Source organism: Pan paniscus, chromosome 6, assembly GCF_029289425.2.
Source record: "Pan paniscus chromosome 6, NHGRI_mPanPan1-v2.0_pri, whole genome shotgun sequence".
NCBI classification, from domain to species: Eukaryota; Metazoa; Chordata; class Mammalia; order Primates; family Hominidae; genus Pan; species Pan paniscus.
In genome coordinates this window covers 92,163,586-92,178,429 of record NC_073255.2, presented here as the reverse complement: position 1 = coordinate 92,178,429, position 14,844 = coordinate 92,163,586, and the positions used below count along the sequence as shown (strand labels likewise).

Sequence of the window (14,844 nt, the reverse complement as noted above, 5' to 3'; positions counted from 1 at the left end):
CACCACCTCTACTAAAAATACAAAAAAATTAGCGGGGCATGGTGGCAGGCACCTGTAATCCCAGCTACTCAGGAGGCTGAGGCAGGTGAATCACTTGAACCTGGGAGGCAGAGGTTGTAGTGAGCCGAGATCACGCCACTGCACTCTAGCCTGGGTGACAGTGCGAGACTCCGTCTAAAAAAATAAAAATAAAAAAATAAATGAGAGATTGGCTGCCCTGAGACAGTGAAACGTGGCTGAGAAACTCACAAGCCAGAGGGCCCAAGAATAGAATTCAAGAGGTCCACAAATTTGGATGGGAAAGAATATACCTTTATTTCCATTATCCTGTAAATGAAATCTAGCATTTTCTTCAATTAGGAATGCAAGCCACAAGGCACCGTGGAATTAGCAATGCCTGACTGTGCCACTAGTATTTTACTATCATGTTCCCACTGTCCCAATTACTTTGAAATGTTGTTTATGCTTACCCTAACAGCACTTCAAAATTATGATTATTATATCTACCAATAGCCCTTATTATTTAATACATCAACAAAGAAGCACATGTGTTATTACATCAACACATTTGTTCTGTTTAGTATTTTTGATACCATGCTTATGTATAATACATTTCCCTTCGTTGTTACCTCAAGTATTCTATTTTGTGCATTTAGAAACATAATTCACAGGCCTCACCAGACTGCCAAAGGGATCCATGCACCAAAAGTACCCTTAAAATATATTTTTTCTGACTCTAAGAAGATTTCTTTGTACATTGTAATTTTTCCTGACATTGAAATTCTCCAGTTACTCCCAAGCCTTCGGTAAAATCTGATTTATATACATCTGCTGTGTGTTAATGGGCTTGTGGAGAATTGAGAGAGGATGGAGTAAAACAAATTTCACCCTCCCTACCCACCTCCCAACCGCAGAGGCTGGTGACTTGGTAGCAGCCACATATTGAAAGAAGATGGTAGATCCAGAGTCCCAGATGTAGACCCAAAGTGAAGCTGCAGAGGGCTAAGATGCTACAAAGCCCAGTTAGTTTAGCAAAAATGTTAAGAGACAAACACTCTTCAAACCTAATAATGATCAGAGGTATCCACAGGATCCTCAGATTGCTGGAAGGCATCTTATCTTGACTTCCCCTAGAATCCTACTTTTCCATTTCACCCAGCAAGACACCAGAAGATCCCAAAAAGGTGCACTGCTAGGACCAGGCAGCAAAAGGACCCAGCATGATGAAGAAGTGTGGTAGTTTTAAAATATGGCCCCTGATATAATTTGGCTATGTCCCCACCCAAATCTCATCTTGAATTGTAAGCTCCCATAATTCCCACATGCTGTGGGAGAGACCCAGTGGGAGATAATTGAATCATGGAGGGGGTTTCCCTCATACTGTTCTCGTGGTAGTGAGTAGGTCTCAAGAGATCTGATGGTTTAATAAATGGGAGTTCCCCTGCACAGGTTTTTTTGTTTTTTGTTTTTGTTTTTGCCTGCCACCATGTAAGACATGCCTTTCACCTTCTGCCATGATTGTGAGCCACACCCCCAGCCACATGGAACTGTGGGTCCATGAAACCTCTTTTGCTGTATAAATTACCCAGTCTCAGGTATGTCTTTATCAGCAGCATGAAAACAGACTAATACAGTCCCCAAATTCATTCAGCCTCCTTCTGTTGAGATGTGGTGTCTATGCCTCCACTCCCTGAATCTAAGAGGATTTGCACTGCTTTGACCCCTAGAGTATGGCAGAAGCAATAGCTTGCAAGGTTAAGTCCTAAAATGCCAACCGGGTTCCATCTGTTTCTCTTGGAAGGCTCACTGAGATGCTCCCTTTTAGGATGCTCTTCTTACAACCCAGATACCAAGCTGTCAGAACACAAGCCACATGGCAAAACCATATGTAGATGCTCCCAGCTGAGCTAGTCCTTCAGCCATCCCATCCCAGGCACCTGACATGGAAGTGATCAAATAATGTCAGCCCCCAGCCATCTGCGTTTCTCCAACAGAGGTACCAGACATCCTGGAGCAGATACAAGCTGTCTCTACTGAATTCCTGACCTCGAGATTCCACAAGCGCAGGATGGTTGTTGGTTTATCCCCCTGAGTTTGGGGCGGTTTATTACAAAGCAATAGTAACTGGACTCAGAGACAAGAAGTTCAGGAAGAGGCTTCTGTGATGGCCACATGGTTCACGGATGGAGAGCTGAACGCTGTCTCTACTGAATTCCTGACCTCGAGATTCCACAAGCGCAGGATGGTTGTTGGTTTATCCCCCTGAGTTTGGGGCGGTTTATTACAAAGCAATAGTAACTGGACTCAGAGACAAGAAGTTCAGGAAGAGGCTTCTGTGATGGCCACATGGTTCACGGATGGAGAGCTGAACGGTGCTGATGGGAGAGACTGGGGAAGGGGCACATAGCGAAACAGGACTGAAAGTCAACTTGTGTCTCTCCAGTGCCCTTTGCACTGTGATGAGTAGAAATGACTTGTACCCAGAGTAGTACTGTCTCATACGGTCTGCTAACAGCAAGACTATTTAGGGCATGAACTCTATTGACTAATCCTCTCCCTTACCCCACTTTCTCAATAGGAGCAAAATCCTCAAATTAAAATTTGGTACAGGTCAATGCAGTGGCACATGTCTGTAATCCCAGCAGTTTGGGAAGCCAAGGTGGGAGGATTGCTTGAGGCCAGAAGAGTTCAAGACCAGCCTGGGCAACATAGCAAGACCCTGTTTAAATTTAAAAAGACCCTGTTTCATTTAAAAAAAATTAATTAGCCAGACATGTTGGCATGTACCTGCTGTCCCAGCTACTTCGGAGGCTGAGGTGGGAGAACTGTTTGATCCCAGAAGTTCAAGGCTGCAATGAGCTATGATCTCACCACTACACTCCACCTGGGCAATACAGCAAGACTCTGTCACTTAAAAAAAATTAATACAAACACCAGGAGTGTGTTAGATGAATTCAGTCTCTCTCAGTGATTCCAATTTTTTCCATGAAAGGACTTCTAATGAAGGACAATTACAGGGTCATAGCCCAAAGCAGCCCAGCCACAAGCAAGAACCATCTTTAAAGTCCAATATTTTTGCCTTAAAAACTAGCATTCCGGCCGGGCGCAGTGGCTCACACCTGTAATCCCAGCACATTGGGAGGCCGAGGCGGGTGGATCATGAGGCCAGGAGATCAAGACCATCCTGGCTAACACGGTGAAACCCCATCTCTACTAAAAATACAAGAAATTAGCCGGGCATGGTGGCGGGCACCTGTAGTCCCAGCTACTCGGGAGGCTGAGGCAGGAGAATGGCGTGAACCCGGGAGGCGGAGCTTGCAGTGAGCCGAGATCGCGCCACTGCACTCCAGACTGGGAGAGAGAGCAAGACTCCGTCTCAAAAAACAAAACAAACAAAAAAACTAGCATTCTACACCATAACATATGAAGTATGTTTTTAACAGTACAATGTCTTAAACTACCTGTCATAAAGCAAGAAGGACACTGCATGAACATGTACTCTGTTGATCATCAGATGTCAGATGTACTCTGTCCCACAGCTGGGCTCCCCCCAGGCAAATGCCAAAAGAATAGATATACAGAATTCTGATGCTCCAAAGCCCTTTTGAAGGAATCAGGTGCCTAGGAGTCGGCCATTTAGCTTATTGACCATAGAGCTTTTTTTTTTTTTTTTTTTTTCTATTTTGAGACAGAGTCTCACTCTGTCACCAGGCTGCAGCGCAGTGGCACGAGCTCAGCTCACTGCAATCTCCACTTCCCGGGCCCAAGCAATCCCTCTGCCTCAGCATCCTGAGTAGCTAGGATTACAGGCATGGGCCACCGTGCCTGGCCTCGGAGCACTCTTAAATATTTATCAGCATTGATGTTAATCATCAAGTTGTGGCATGTTTTATTAAAAGAATCACATAGGAAGTAAATGGATCCTGAGTGAACAGATTTCCAAGAGATGGGGTCAGCAAATCTCCAGGAAGATGAAAAAGTGATCAGAATTTCTTAGCTAAGATCATTGGTAATATGTATGGTGGAGTGCAGAATTTACACTTTGTGCATATAGAATTTTTTTCATCATGAAGACACTTCTCTTGATCCTGCACCCTCTCACTTCCTCAGGGACATGACTCAAGCACTTCCTTTCTGTCACCTCCTTCCCCTCCACTCTGGTGTCCTTGTCCTCAAAAGCCCTTCCCTTAGGTGAATTGGTATGGTAATTCTGGAGAGCAATTTGACAAAACCTAGCAGAAGAAAAAATGTACATGTTTTGACCCAGATGTTTCACTTCTAGAAAATGTAGCTTTAGCTATGCTTGCACAAGTTTGTAAGGATAAATGTTGCTCATACACAGATGCTCTCCAAAGCATTGCCTGTGAGAACAAAAACAGAGCATGACCTGAACAGACATCATTACAGGACTGGTCCAGTACATTGCAGTACAATAGAAAAGGATGCTGGTAATCAACTGTTGAGTGAAAAAAAAGTTGCATAGCAATGTGATCACATTCATAATAATAAACTGCATATTTTGATGTATATATGCTTATTTAATCGGAGTGTATGGCACAACTTCAGGGGTACCATTGACTTTTTCTTTTTTTTTTTTGAGACACAGTCTCACTATGTTGCCCAGGCTGAAGTGCAGTGGCGCAATCCTAGCTCACTGCAGCCTTAAATTCCTGGGATCAAGCAATCCTCCCACCTCAGCCTGCTGAGTAGCTGAGACTACAAGGGTACCACCATGCCCGTTTTATTTTTTGTAGAGATGGAGTCTCACTAGATTGCCCGGGCTGGTCTCAAACTGCTGGACTCAAGTGATCCTCCCACCTCAGCCTCCCAAAGTGCTGGGATTACAGGCATGAGCCACCATGCCCAGCCTACATTCTATTCTTGTCTTGTAAGTGAATGAATGGTACACATGGGAACTGCACATCTGCATATGTGTGTCAACTGATGTGCCCCAGGAACGCCCTGAGCTTGCATGTATCCTAACACATAAACTCTATGGTAAGTACTAACCTACCTCCCCAAGACCCTGTAAACTGCATGAGGAAAGGATTATTCACCTTTTTATCTCCAACATGCAGCACTGTACCTGGCACACCAATGGCACTTGAATAAATAAGGGTGTGAGCATTCATGGGCCCCAGAATATGTCAGTTATCTATTATTTGCATTGATCTAAGAACTAGGCATGTCCCCGGGAGAGAAAATAAACACTTAATAGGTGGTTTCCAGGCTTTAGCAAACACATACACACACACGCTGTGCGCACACACACACACACATATCCAGGGTTCCAGGCTCAAACTGTATTTGGAAAAGCTGAGATAAACGAAGATAAACCATTTTCTTGGCTGTAGGGCATCACTAAGATTTTAATTTGCATTGATACTCTCCAAGAGGCAGATACAGTATGGAGTATCATCCGAATTTTACTGACCATGAAGCACCTTTAGAGGAATATTTATTTACATTGATGTTCTGAGGATCATTCATCTGTAACAGGCTGCATTAGAAGAATCACAAAGGAAGTCAATGGATCCCAGGTGAAAGTCAGATTGCCAAGAGGTGGGGTCCAAGAATCTCCAGGAGGGTGAAAGAGTGATGAAAAGTTTCTTAGGTAAGATCATTTGAAACTCCCATTGGATGTCGAAAACCGAGAAGGAAAAGATTTGGTCAATGGAACAAGAGCGAGCAAAGCATGCTTGTTGAGCTGACAGCAGGGTGGCAAAAATCCTCCCCCTGGGGACTTCTGGGACCCTGGCAGGGATGTCAGGGAAGGAGCCCAGTGATCACAATTCCAGGAGCTTCCTGAAAAGCTTCTGATTTTGGAGGTAGGACCTCCAAATATATATATTTTAACTCACCAGATACATTTTGACGTTGAGCTAAATTTTGAACTGGCCATTGCTTGACATCGCTCCTTCTGCTCTGACACTAGCTCTTGTTCCCTCCAGAATCTGATCAGCAAACTGATGGGAGCAGAGGCTACATTACATGAGGCGAGATTAAGAAGGAAGTCAGGCCGGGCACAGTGTCTCAAGCCTGTAATCCTAGCACTTGGGAAGCCAAGGCAGGCAGATCACTTAAAGTCAGGAGTTCGAGACCAGCCTGGTCAGCATGGTGAAACTCTTGTCTCTACTAAAAAAAAAAGAAAGAAAGAAAAAAAAAGAAAAAGAAAAATTAGCTGGGTTTGCTGGCAGGCACCTGTAATCCCAGCTACTCGGAATGCTAAGGCAGGAGAATCGCTTGGACCTGGGAGACAGAGGTTGCAGTGAGCCAAGATCATGCCACTGCACTCCAGCTTGGGTGACAAAAGGAGACTCTGTCTCAAAAAAAAAAAAAAAAAAAAAAAAAAAGGAAACAAAAAGTGGAGAAATAGAGCAATGGATGCAATTTTTCTTGGGGGAAGAAAGAAGACATTGGTGAATAGGATGGAGGAGGTATAATTGATGGAATAAGGTCTCTAAAGACAGTGTGGTGGGGAAGAGATATCTGAGCACATGTGGCAGGTGGTCCTTGGACTTGGGAAAGGACCGTCCTCTACTATAATGGGCAGAGAGGGGCAAAGACAGAGCTGAATGTAGAAAAGGTGACAGTTGGGTGGGCAGGGAGTTGAAGATGTTTCTGCCTGGGGTCTTTGTTTTAATTGTGAGTGAGAAGGTGACACCATTCTTAAGACAAGTGAGTCGGGGTTGAAATAGTCATGGAGACCTGACCACTAGAACCATGACTCACACTGAGAACTTCGTTGAGGTTGAAGGTTAGAAGTATATAGGATCATCTATCTGTGTCCCATACCCTTGTAGAATCTTTTAGTAGTAGTAGTAAAAGTAGTAGTAAGACTAGTAAGACAGGGTCTGTCTGTGTTGCCCAGGCTGGAGTGCAGTGGCATGATCATAATTCACTGCAGCCTCCAAATCCTGGGCTCAAGCAATCCTCCCCCCTCAGCCTCCCAAGTGGCTAGGACTACAGGCATCCACCACCGTGCCTGGTTAATTTTTTTTAGTTTTGCAGAGATGGGGTCTCACTATGTTGCCCAGGCTGGTCTCGAGCTCCTGGCCTCAAGCAATCCTCCTGCCTCAGCCATCTAAAGTGCTGGGATTACAACCATAAGCCATCATACTCAACCCATGTAGGATTTTACCCCGGAGCACTCCACATACTGAAGCAGAAGTAACAATAGAAAACAGCTGTCAGGGAGGATGCCAGAGAGAGGCAGGTTGCAGTGTAAGCACCCAGAGGGTCCACATCTAGAGCATGACAAGATCAAGGCTGAGGCCACAGGAGTCAAAGTCAAGAGGATAGAAGGTCACAGGAGTTGAAGTTGAGGCAACAAGAGGTGAGAATGTTGCCTGGTCATCTCCATGCTCATTCATCTCCCCAGTATGATCAGGACTTGCAGCAGATATAAGAATGAACAAGCTGCTAGGGAATTCCAGGAGTGAAGGGGTGACTAGAAGAAAAGCAGGTGACAGCAATGAGGAAGAGGGAGTCAGGAAATGTGTTCCTCAATGGGGCAGAGATTTTTACACAATGGTTAGGAACAAGCATATGAAGGTCTACCAGTAGCCTCTTCAAGTGAAGCATCTCACTGCTCCTCTTGGGGGATCTTGGAGAGCACCCATTCTCACACACACACACACACACACACACACACACACACACACCCACCCACCTTGCTCCAACCAAAGTGGGTCCTCTAAGTATTAGCCTTCCCCTTAGGACTTACTTTAGAAAAGCTTTTATGAGCAAAACAAAAAAAATTAAACACCATTGATCATGCCTAGCCCTTCCATTATAAGCCAAGGATGAGCTTGATGAAGGTACCCACTGCTGCATCCTGCTAGCATGCCACGTGAGGTACACTCTCCCCTAAGACACAGCTCCTGGATGATGCATCCTTTTAGGGCCAATGAGTTCGGCACCACTGAAGTCCAGAAGAGCCAAGCATTGTGGGGAAGTAGGACCATTGGCCAGAGAAGGACCATGATGGAAGCCCTTGGACACCTGTTAGGGACAGGGAAGAGAGGCAAGAAGAGGAGAAATAAAGATGGCAAGCAAAGAAGAGTCCAGCTGATGATTCCAATCTAGCAAGGAAGAGCAGCTCAGCGTCCAGGCAACAAAGGCTGAGTTCCTTCAGCCTCTCACTGTGCAGGACCTTCCGTCACAAGGAAGTTTACGGGTCTTGTTTATATGTAGACTTTTTATAAGCTATTCAGAGCAGGGGTGGGAGGGAAAACTAGAGAGAAAAGTTCCCTTTGAATTTCCATTGCTTTCAGAGTCGGCAATTTAATGAGTCAGGCATTCTAAATTCCTTGCTTTGTCTACACGTTTTCATTTCAAAATACGAAAAAACACTTTGTTTGGAACATGAGTTATTTTTAGATCATATATCAATAGTGCACATCCACTTCTCCCCACATGAATAAAAAAGTTTCCTTTGGACTGGGCTGAAGCCATACCACAGTGGTAGGGTTATTTAGCTGGCATTCGTTGAAGCTACCTGGGCATCACTATAGTCCCTGGAATCTGTCTTCTAGGTGGCATCATGGATGAGTCAGCTCTAGACCTGGTCCAAAGAGCTCCCAATCTCATAGTCTGGACAAAAAGTAAAGAAGTGAAGGATTTCACTGCTCCTCTTAGGGGTCCTGGGGGACACCCCGTTATCCCAAATACATACGCACACACCTTGCTCCAACCAAAGTGGGTCCTCTGAGTATTAGCATTCCCCATATGACTTATTTTAGAAAAGTTTCTATAAACAAAAACAAAAAAATTAAACACCATCGATCATACCAAACCCTTCCATTATAAGCCAAAGATGAGCTCAAGACCACACAGTGAATTGAGGGAGGTACCCACTGCTTCCTCCTGCTAGAGTGTCCTTTCAGACCTCCATGCCAAGGAGTCACCTTGACAGGCTAGAAAAAAGGTCACGGCTTCCTTGCTTCACTCCCTTGTGAAAACTTTGAGAAAAAGGAGTAGAAGAGAAGGAGGTCACCATCTACAGGTCACCTCCTCCAGATGCATTGAGAGAAGCATGCTGACACCTTAGCAAAGACAGGAGTGGACAATCTAGGATCTTCTGCAGTAATGTAGGCTGACAAATGGGAGGACAATGGGCGGCAAAGCTGGCTGGCTGTGGGAAGGGTGGTGTCCCTACCTCTACAGTCCCCAGCCAGTTTTGTCTAACCTATTGCCTTTTTTTTTTTTTTTTTGACATGGAGTCTCACTCTGTCACCAAGCTGGAGTGCAGTGGCGCGATCTTGGCTCACTGCAACATCCGCCTCCCAGATTCAAGTGATTCTCCTGCCTCAGCCTCCCGAGTAGCTGGGACTGTAAGCGCACACCACCACCCCCAGCTAATTTTTGTATTTTTAGTAGAGATAGGGCTTCACCATGTTGGCCAAGATGGTCTCGATCTCTTGACCTCGTGATCCACCCACCTCGGCCTTCCAAAGTGCTGGGATTACAGGCATGAGCCACCGTGCCTGACCTGACCTATTGCTTTTGTTCCGTAAGTCACAGTTCACTAATTTGGGTCTTGCAGGGGTCACCTTCTTAAAAAGCTCCAACTTAAAACCTTAATAGCAAATACTTTCCCAGCACTTCATGGAGAGTCAACTAACTCCAAGAATAAGACATACATCTAATAGCTCAAGGAACTGGAGTGATATAGCTTGGGTATTTGTCCCCTCCAAATCTCATGTTGGAATGTGATTCCGTGTTGGAGATGGGGCCTAGTGGGAGGTGTTTGGGTCATGCAGGCAGATGCCTCATGAATGCCTGGGCACCCTTCCTGTGATAATGAGTGAGTTCTCACTCAATTAGTTCATGCAAGAGCTAGTTGTTAAAAAGAGCCTGGCATCTCTCTTGTTCCCTCTCTCTCCATGTGACATGCCTGCTCCCTCTTTGCCTTCCACTATGATTGGAACCTTCCTGAGGTCCTCAGCAGAAACAGATTAGGCCATCCTTCTTGTACAGTCTGCAGAACCATGAGCCAAATAAACTTTTTTTAATCAATTACCCAATCTCAGGTATTCCTTTATAGCAGCACAAAACGGACTAATTATGGGGGTGAGGAGGCACCCCACTTCTCTAGTCATTCCCCCTCCCCATCTTCTGTCCACCCATTTATAGTGGCAGCAGCTACGTTCATGCATCTGACCCTCTTCTCTTGGGCACTACTGATTTGATCTGGAGTGGACAGCAATGAGCTTGTTTCCCAGGGGATTTGGAATTAAGACCACACTGATTCCTCCATTTGATCACTGTCAAACAGGTAGCTGTTTGACAGGAATCATCTTCACATGGACAGAGAAACCCAAGAGACTTAGCTTTCTCAGATTTTCCACATCCTTCTAGGTCCTTGATGATGAGCTAAATTTTGAACTGGCCATTGCTTGGCATTGCTCCTTCTTCTCTGACACTAGCTCTTGTTCCCTCCAGAATCTGATCAGTAAACTGATGGGAGCAGAGGCTACATTACATGAGGTGAGATTAAGAAAGAATCAAGGCCAGGCATGATGGTTCAAGCCTATAATCCCAGCACTTTGGGAGGCCAAGGCAGGTGTATCACTTGAGGTCAGGGGTTTGAGACCAGCCTGGTCAACATGGTGAAACCCTGTCTCTACTAAAAATATAAAATTAGCTGGGTTTGGTGGCGGCCACCTGTAATCCCAGAGCTGCACCTCTGGCCTTAGATTTCATGAGACCCACCCTCTGCCCACTCCCATGGATATCTCCCTAACATGTTTCCCTTTTTACTTCTGATAACTCTCCTGGACATCTGTCCCTTGCAACCAATATGGCTCTGGGAGGTGTGAAAGTGATCTGGAGATGGAAGACGAGACACATCAAGACGACTCCTCTCTGCTTTCTAACTTCGCCTGCCCTGCCCACACTGTGCATAACCACTCAGGCCACTGCAGCGAGGAAACACTGGTGGCTCTTTTTTGAGCATGCTTTGGGGTCAGAGGAGGGCCCTGGTGCCCCTGTTTTTGCTAAGGTGTCAACATGCTTCTCTCAATGCACCTGGAAAAGATGACCTATAGATGGGGACCGCATTCTCTTCTACTCCTTTCTCTCAAGGGTCTCACAATACCCAGGCAGTGCTTTACCTGAAGGAGGTTCCCAACCAAAGAACTGAAGGGCAGGAGGCAGTGCACTCTGAGAGATGACATTACTGCTGAACCTAAGGGGAGAACACGTTCCTGACGGGCTGTGTTCTCACTCCCCTCCACTTCCAACTCCCTGGAGCCAAGACCTTGACCACAGATCTCCCTCCTCTGGCCCCACCCGATCCCCTGCTTTTTGGCCTTCTCTCTCTCAGCCCACTGCACAAAGAAATCTTTGACGAATGTGTGGATACGTCCCCAAGGAAGGAATAACAAAAACAGAAACATGTTCAGTGCGTGTGTGTGTGCGCGCACACAAATGTGTGACTGCAACAAGCCAGGAGGTGTAGAGACCCTTAGCCCCAGGGTCTAAAGGGAGTTCATGTTCAGCCCCAAAGGAGAAGCACATGCCTTGGGAGAAACTGACTCCTTGGGTCATCACTGTCCCGCAGAGACAGGTCACACTCAACTGCCTAATTCACACTGCTCGCAACTCTTGCCAAAAAATTCCAAATTCCCGAAATTCAGGAACAAATGAAACATTTTTAATGTGACAGTGTGTTGAGCAAAAAGATTTGTCTGTTTGCTGTGTGATATCCTCAGATCTAGAGGTAGGCAAATATCCCTTTCCTCCGTCACACCAGCTTTCTGTAAGGCAGCCCTCCTAGGACTTACCAAAATGTTTCTCTTACTCAATTCTTATCTCCTTTTCTCAACATGCCCCACCCCCTTTTCCAGCGGAAGTGTTCAACATCCTTTCATTTATCCTAGGCTGGTAAAAGTCCAACCATGCCTGCCTTTGGTGGAAGGTCCTCTCCTGGAAGGTATGAGCTGGGATGGGGAGACCATCCCAAGATGATCTCTGACTCTAGCCAACCTTCCTTGCTCTGAGCCTGCCCTTCAGCATTTGCCATTTCCAGCTTTACATTGTCCTATTCCAGATGCTTCCTCAGAGGCTAAGAGAGTGGCTTCCCCAGTAGGTAAGCGTTCCCTTGGCCAGGGGTCTCATCAGCTCCTGCCCTTGACTTCTCAAATGTCAAGTTGTGTTGGAGAGGGTTCTGAACAGAGTCTTGTGGCATCCTGTTCCGGGGTCCCACAGCCTAGCTCCCTGCTCATGGGAGAAACTGCTGAACATCAGGAGCTCTAGTCACCAAAAATACATCCACTTCCTTTTCTTCCCCACAAGCCTAACTCTAAACTCACTGCCCCCACCATATACACTTACAGTCGCCACTGGAAGCTGGTGGCTAAAGCTGGAGATCCCATTCTGAACAGCCTTAGGGAGACAATTTCAGGATGTACCCATTTATAGGACTCACCACAGACCAATTCCTTGATGCCAGCATCCACACAGATCAAGATTGTGTTCTATACCAAACCACACCCAGAGTCGAAATTCCTCTTGGGTTTGTATAGCCATGAGGGTCTCCGAGGAGAAGAAAAAGAGCAAGATCAAAAACCCAGGGAGGCCTGTGGCTTGGTAGCATAAAAAACTCCTCACCCCGAACTGACCGCATCAATGACCAGAGAGCGACAGGGTAGCCTAGTGGTTAGGAGCATAATTTTTTGGGGGGATGGGGTGAGATTCAGAGAGACTTGGGTAGGAATCCCAGGTTTGTCTTTGGCTGTGATCTCAGTCAAACTGCCTGTTTCTGTTACTTTCCTCCTGTCGAAACGAGATTAACAATACCCTTATGAAATTATTTGAGAATTGATTGAAATTGTCTATGCAAAGCTCCCATTTTTATGCTAGTATATAGTCCACACTCTGTAGTTGTATTTGTCATTGTTCACCTGAAAACAACCATGTCCCTCCCCAAGAGTCAGTTTGCAAACCCATCCCTTCATCGCATCCACACATCTCAAATAGGCTCAAGAAAGGGGATAGAATCTCTGTACCCAGCCAGGACAGCTCTCCCAGGTGTCCATCTCATAGATTCTCCTCTCCAGCCTAGACACGCAGCAGCGGCAAAGCCTCCTGGACCCCGCGCCACCCCCTACCTGAGGGCTGCCAAACAATCTAGGTCCTGGGGTTTGGGAGAAGAAGACTTGCCAGGTGGGGAAGTCGGGGGCCTGGCTCCTCGGCGGCTCCTCTCCCCCTCCAAGGGCTCCTCCGTCCCCCTTTTTCTCATTCTCGGGCTTCCCCTCTCCAGGTTGCTCTGGCAGCCGCATCGGGGGTCCAGGGCGATGTTCTCAGAGAGAGTTAGAAGCGCATCAAAGGAACGTCAGCGAAGGCACTGAGACTCTGAAAGGAGTTGACAGAAACTTACAGCCTGTACAGTGCTGGGCGATTATTCTTCTCAAAGCCTGCCGCCTAAATAATTCACACCCTCCCTTCCGTGTTTACACAGGACAATGGTAGAAACACAATCCTGGCACAAAAAATATAATTACCGTTGAGACAGATGCTTAGTTATTAATAAGGCCTCAATGTCACCAGAGGGTATTGCACAACAAGCCAATAATGGGCTTTTGGAGCCAACCTTAATATTTACAGGTATTTTTCCATTCGTACCCCCGTGGGCACTGCTGGAGTATGTGCAGTGTGGAAAGAGCTACAGCCGCCAAAGTGATTGCAACTTGCAAGGAAGCAAAACACCTTGCCAGCATCATTTGTTTCCTTGCTGCTGACACCAGGAAAGCCACAGAAACAAAATGGGGGACTGAGCTGGAAATCACTGTCTAACGGTGAAGGACTCTGGCCCAGCCTCCCAAACTTAGTCATGCTGTCGCAATCCCAGGGCAATACCCTCCTAACTTCCTTAAAGCATACAGCATCCAAGATGGCATCCCATTACCAGCTCCAGGGCAGACCTGCAACCCACGCATATGGAATCTCTAGGTCCACTTGATGTCACCAAGTGGCAACATCCTCTTTCTACCTCTCTCTGGTATCGTTACCACCTACTTGTCCCTTACAACTCAGCTCAGGTGTCACCTCTTCTGAAAAGTTGTCCTTGACCTGGCCCTCTCCCTTGGTTGGGTTAAGGCACCCCTCGTCTCTGCCTGCTTCTACTGTCATTTGTCCACAATCTCCGTCCCCTCCTCCCAACATTGTGTTGAGAAAAACCCCAGGCAGGGAAGAGCTCAGATGCACACTGTGTGGTATTTAGGCCCAGGCAGGGACAACCTTAAAATAATTGGTGCTCAATAAATATGTATTGAACACACAGTTAATCAATGTGTGGAACCAATCTCTTTGGTTCCATTGAAGTTAAAAACAAACAATAATAAAGACAAACAAAGACTCTCTTGAGATGTGAAGTTCAGAGAGTGTAAATGGAAGACGTTGGTGATGAAACCAACAAAGCCCCGGCCACCATGGATCAGGGCCCCATCTGAGAAAGTTGTACCCATAAGAATGTCTACACATTGCAGCAGGCAATGGCTTCTCGCAGAAACACACAGATGAGTCTCCATTTCTCACTACTTGGCCCCTGAACATTGTATCCTGGGAAGAGTCCCTCTGCTCTCTCTCTACTCTCTCGATTCTGGTGAGAGGTGCATGCTCATGCGTGGGAAGTGGTCTCCTATCAAAGTCAGCTCTTAGGAGATCAGGCTCAGAAAATGACTGCAGAAAGCAGGAAGAAGGCTTGAAGAGCTGTATGTGGATGGTGGACATTATTGTTGCAGATTGTTGTTGTAAATCTGCACACACAGTACCCACTGAAAGTCAGCCTCATTCGGCTCAAATGAAACAGGCTCAGCCCAAAGCCCTGTGAGTAACTCA

The 14,844-nt window shown here is 46.3% G+C and overlaps 1 protein-coding gene across 6 annotated transcripts in view; it reads right to left on the bottom strand.

Annotated features, from left to right (window-relative positions):
* Window positions 1-14,844, bottom strand: part of CALN1 (calneuron 1) — a 662,858-nt gene that overhangs the window by 605,467 nt on the left and 42,547 nt on the right. For 2 of the 6 annotated variants that reach the window (XM_034952089.3, XM_055114521.1), the window contains exon 2: window positions 13,116-13,359. The exons of 2 other annotated variants lie outside the window; for them this stretch is intronic. In XM_034952089.3, the coding sequence (XP_034807980.1) occupies window positions 13,116-13,246 (131 nt within the window). In that variant the 5' untranslated portion in view covers window positions 13,247-13,359. The remainder of the gene's footprint in view (window positions 1-13,115; window positions 13,360-14,844) is intronic. 2 more of the 6 variants (XM_008963371.5, XM_055114522.1) reach the window with 1 other exon arrangement.